Here is a 5130-nt window from a genome sequence, read left to right as displayed (position 1 = left end):
CTGGTTCACTTTTTTTTATATATAAGCTAACTGCTGATTGTACTGCGGAAGATTTCTCAACTCTCATGGCTATCAATGTCGAGTCTGCTTTCCATCTGTCTCAACTAGCACACCCTCTCTTGAAAGCCTTTGGAATGGGAAGCATTGTTTTCATCTCTTCTGTTGGGGGTGTGGTGGCTCATCAAGGTGTTTCGATTTATGGAGCGACTAAAGGTTTGTAACACTTGAAATGCTTCAAAGTAACATATTGGAGGGTAGTGTTTTAATTGAATCATATGTCTTGGTTTCAGGAGCTATAAATCACCTTACAAAGAATTTGGCATGTGAGTGGGCAAAAGACAATATCTGTAGTAACAGCGTTGTGCTGTGGTATATAAGAACATCGATGGCGGATGATGTACTATTCTTCCCCCTTTTTCCTTCCTATTAACTTTATTAATTCCACAATTATGTTACTTCATTCTATGTTCCATATCATTGTGACAATACATCATTACTTATTCGGTAGGGAATTAATGAATATAAGAAACTAGTCGAGTGAATCCTAATTAGCGATAATCACCGGAAAGGATATATGTTAAATCATGATTCTGTTGGAGCTACATTGGGAAGTCTTAGATTACAAATAGCTTGTATCATGAGTGCATGTAGGTAATGTAGCCCTGCAATTTTTTTCATAGTGCATAATAGCTGGTGTGAGTGTATGTTGGCAAGCCTTTATAAATACTCTCTCAATCATGTATAGCTTTTGAATGTTACTCTGCCTCTATGTAAAGTATGTGAACTGCCAGTACCACATGGTGTTGAGTGTGGAAGGCATGTGAGGAGACAAAGCGTGATAGTGCGTGTGGAGTAATGGACTGCTGTGGTGATGACTGGTGTGTTGTAGTGACTACTACTGCTGCCTTGTTTACCTGCCGCTTTGGAAAGCAAAATCTTTCTTTGTGCCGCCCACTCACTGCTGCTGCTGCTGGAAAGCAATTAGTTCAAAGCTGATTTCCTTTTGCTACCACCTACTGCTGCTGAAAATAACATCTTTTTGTTTATCATTTCTTAGCCATTACTTCTCAGGGAGTCTTAAGGATGCTGCAAAAAGCATCAGGGGGTGAGGAGGCCATCTACCTTTGTTTTTATGTTAATTCTGATACTTCAAAGTTCAAACCGTTCCATGAGCTTCTATGTAATTCTTAGAGAATAACAATATTGTTTAGTTGTGTGATCTTTAGGATGATGAAGTGAGATGGATATACAGTTTCCTTTCTTACTAGTGAACTTCAATAACAAGATAAAGCAAAGATATTTTCCAATTAATAGGAATTTCATGGTAGGTCTAGAAGATGAGACTTGAAAGGCAATTGACGCTGTATATGTTGAATTTGCAGTTTGCCCCACTACTCTGAAAAGGATATGCAAACAGCATGGGATATCAAGATGGTCATCTCGCAAGATAAAAAAAGTGAACCAGTCATCCGACCAATCCAAAAAATAAAAGTAAAAAGAGTATCAATGCACTCTTTTCACTTGTGTCAAGTTAGTTCAAATGGGTGTGGAACGAATTGAGAAAACTCGCCAAATTGGTCCATTCATGCCTCAGGGTTTTGGTAATAGCTCCTATGGTTTTGTGTCAATATACATCACCGAATCTGATTTCTAGAAAACTCGACATCTTAAACATTATATCCCAAGTCTTGTTATAGCTCATACCCCTTCCATCATTGCCTGTTTAGTGTTTAGAACTCAATCGCCTGTAAGATTGTGTCAGAAAGGTGATTATCCATAAAGCGCATTTGGAACTTTATACATCAGACCATGTAGAAGTTAAAAATAACATGTAGAAGTTAAAAATGATCGATACCAGTAGAAGTTAAGAACACGAATTAGGCAAAAACACACTGCCAAAAACACAATGATTGTATTTGTACCTAGTCTAGTACATAAAAGTGATAAAACACGGCTTACTTAGTGTAGATAATCGGAATTCTTATTTCTAGGGACTTCGAAAAGACAGGGAAGTTAAAGGCATTCCTTTCCAAAAAAAAAATGAAATCTTATATGTAGTTCCTTATCTACTGTTAGAGGGCATGTATTTTCGATTTGTCATCTCAATGAAGTGTGCCTACTACAGGAAGCTTACATTGTACCGGGAACCAAATGCGAGCCAATTCCTAGGACCAAGCTTCTAAGGCCTGTGATTTTTCACGAAGGACGATTAGTTCAAAGCGGTACCATCCCATAAATGCACGAGTAAACGTACACGAGTAAACGCACGAGTAAACGTACACTGGGAACATATAAGAAATGCACGACATAAAAACATCTTAATTCTGATCACGCCATTCCCATAAATGGTTAATCAGACGCTGCTCTAATTCCACATGCTCGTGCCTATTATGCACATATGCCACGCGTTGCAAGACTCTGCGAAATTCAGCTGAATTGGGGTTTCGGTCGAGAACAATTTATGCTATATTAGGATTTTCAAAGTAATCATGGTTAATAATAGGTTCAGAGTCTCCATAAATATAAGTGTTCAAATAGTTATGTCGTTTCTTCCTCAACAATCATGTTATGCAAAATAATGCGCCGACATAACATCATGGAGCACATCTTTGTCCCACAAGCGAAGCTTTGCCTCTAACAATTGCAAAACGAGATTGAAGAACCCCAAATGCTCGTTCAACGCCTTTTTCTATAAGATTCTTGCATCGTACAGTAAAAATTTATTTCTTCTTGATTTAGGATTCCTTTTCGCCTTCACTAGTGTAGACAATCGAGGATATATACCGTCGACCAAGTAATAACCGACAAGATAGTCCTTACCCATGAGAGAATAGTTTGCCGGAGGGTTAAATCTAATGTTAGTTTGTGAAAAGATTAGAGCCACAAAACATTAACATCATTATTAGTACCGGTAAACCAAAGTAAGCATGCCATATCCACATGTCGAAAGAAGCAACCGCCTCGAAAGTACAAGAGTTGCCGATCCATGTCGCCCAAGATATCGTCCCCGCCCATTCCATTGGACATGCTTGCCACGCCCAATGCATACGATCTAGGCGCCAAGCATGCCAGAAAACCTCTTAACTCAAAGAATGGGGAGTAATCTGGCAATGTCTTCTTCATTTGGAGATCTCAGATATTGTGCACCAAATCTCTCCACCACATGTTTGCAAAACATTTTAACAAAGGAGAGTGTTGTTGACTGCACAATACGAAAATACTGATCCATTGAATCAGCTGGGCTTCCGTTTGCTAGCATTTGCAACGCACACATTATTTTGCCGCGTGACGACAAACCGGGTTTATTGGCTGCATCATATTTCTTCATCCAGAAATCACTATGTTCCTTAAGACCACTCCTAATCCTTAAGAATAGGTGACTGCTCATTCTATTGCGCTTCCAAAATAAAACTTCATCATATGTGGGATTGACACCGAAATAATCGGCCTTTAAGAGAGCATTTTCCGTTGCCCTATTACGGTTCCTATAAGCGCGTCCTGGGACAGACCCAATACGGAGAGTTGGTTGATTAGAGTTTTCAATGATATGAGCTGCTGTAACAAGATTCATTTGAATTGCGAGTGCAGCTGCTGTCGACACTTCTTGTTCATGCATGAAGTGTCTTTCAATACGTCGTCTTCTCTGGGAATCAGAATCATAATCATTATCACTATCCACTACACCAAAACAGGATATTAGTAACGTTCATTTTTTTTCATTAGTAACATTTTTAAGCGTAAGAGAGTTCCTCTCACTTTAATACCGCGGAGCAATTATAAAAACTGTTACAATGATTTTCCATTAAAATTGAATTAATTTCTAACGTTTTTGTTTTAATTTTCTTATTTTAAACTTATTCACGCCAAACCCGTGAACATTAAAAACACACAAAAAAAAATTAGAAATTTGGAAAATAGAAGGAAACTTCTAAAAACTTGCGCTCTCTGAGTTTCACGTATCACACCTATGGAAACAAACCATCTTTATATCTCTCAAATTTCTTTCAATCTCTCTCAAATCTGTTTCGTTCTTAAGTTGTTTGCTGCCGCCGCTTGTAAGTATGCCTTCCCCTTCCTCCTCCTTTCAATTACGTAGGGTTTGGTAATTAACTTCTCTCTCTCTCTCTTTCTTCAGTTGGATTAATTGGATTTGCTCGGTTTGTGTCCAAGTTCGATTTAGTTGCTGCAAAAGGTGCGATTTTTTATTTTCATTTGTGCGTGCTGTGCTCTCTATCTTTTAGTCTTCTTGTTTTTCTTTGCAAAGGGATGATTTTTGGGTTACAGTATTGAATTCCTCCAATGGTTTGCTCCTGTGTCAAAACCTTTCCTCTGAATTTAATGTTCACTACAGCATCTGCAATCCGGTCACGCAAAAAGACCAAAAACTCCCTCCAATTCTCCCCGTAGTAGATGCTCGACCACCTCACTATTTTATTGTTCAAGGCTTCGCATTCGAGCCTTCTTCAAGTCCTCCTTACCTCATTGTGGCTGATCCTCAAGTTTGTTCATGAGATTGGAAAATAAAATAGTCTCTTACCATTTAGAAAGTGCAGAGGTTAAAGAGCTTCAAGAACTCAAGGAAGAATCGCGATATTTTGTTCTTATCAACTGCCAAGATCATCACCACCTTCAATTCCAGGTCAAAAGTACTTTAAAGCAATCTTCGTGAGATTCTTTATAATGGTGATAGATACTTGACATTCAATATTGTTTGATGTTTGTTACTTGGTTTTCAATTCATGCATTCTCTTGGGCAATTTAATTGTGGATTGTACTTTGGATTTGTCTAACATTATTCATGCATTCTCTTGGCTGATTTTTGTAATATGTTAGTAGAGTCACTAGTTAAACACTGAACAAGATCCTAGTGAGAGCATTATTAATGCCCGAAAGTCGGTTATTGTAGGCGTCATGTTCCTTCGATGGTCATGAATTAGTTCATCTTCGACAACCTAAAATTGGTTACGAGAATAGACACATTTGGTTTAGAAGAATATCAAAATTGTTTTTAGTTAGCAAACACTCACGCTTTGGCAACCGATTTTGCAAAAGAAAAGCAATTTTTTTTTTTTTATACGATTAGCTTATTCTAGAATGTGAAGTTCAACTGGATTTACTTTGAACTCCTAA

At 38.0% G+C, this 5130-nt stretch overlaps 1 protein-coding gene and 1 long non-coding RNA gene across 2 annotated transcripts; one reads left to right on the top strand and one right to left on the bottom strand.

The window, feature by feature from the left end:
- Positions 1-3085: 3085 nt before the first annotated feature.
- On the bottom strand, positions 3086-3616 carry LOC147484803 (uncharacterized). Its single transcript, XM_086579822.1, has one exon. The coding sequence runs from the start codon at positions 3614-3616 to the stop codon at positions 3086-3088; it is 531 nt and encodes a 176-aa protein (XP_086435948.1).
- A 271-nt stretch (positions 3617-3887) lies between these two features.
- On the top strand, positions 3888-4573 carry LOC147484802 (uncharacterized). The gene is made up of 3 exons (XR_015203533.1): positions 3888-4055; positions 4136-4192; positions 4352-4573. It is a non-coding gene; the product is annotated as an uncharacterized LOC147484802 (long non-coding RNA).
- Positions 4574-5130: the final 557 nt, after the last annotated feature.

Source organism: Coptis chinensis, chromosome 8 (genome assembly GCF_015680905.1).
Source record: "Coptis chinensis isolate HL-2020 chromosome 8, ASM1568090v1, whole genome shotgun sequence".
NCBI lineage: Eukaryota > Viridiplantae > Streptophyta > Magnoliopsida > Ranunculales > Ranunculaceae > Coptis > Coptis chinensis.
The sequence above is the reverse complement of the archived record's forward strand: the minus strand, read 5'-3'. Positions and strand labels throughout refer to the sequence as shown.

What these genes read in the sequence shown, in the direction of transcription:
- LOC147484803 (XM_086579822.1), bottom strand. Translation starts at nt 3,616, where the DNA reads ATGCATGAACAAGAAGTGTCGACAGCAGCTGCACTCGCAATTCAAATG.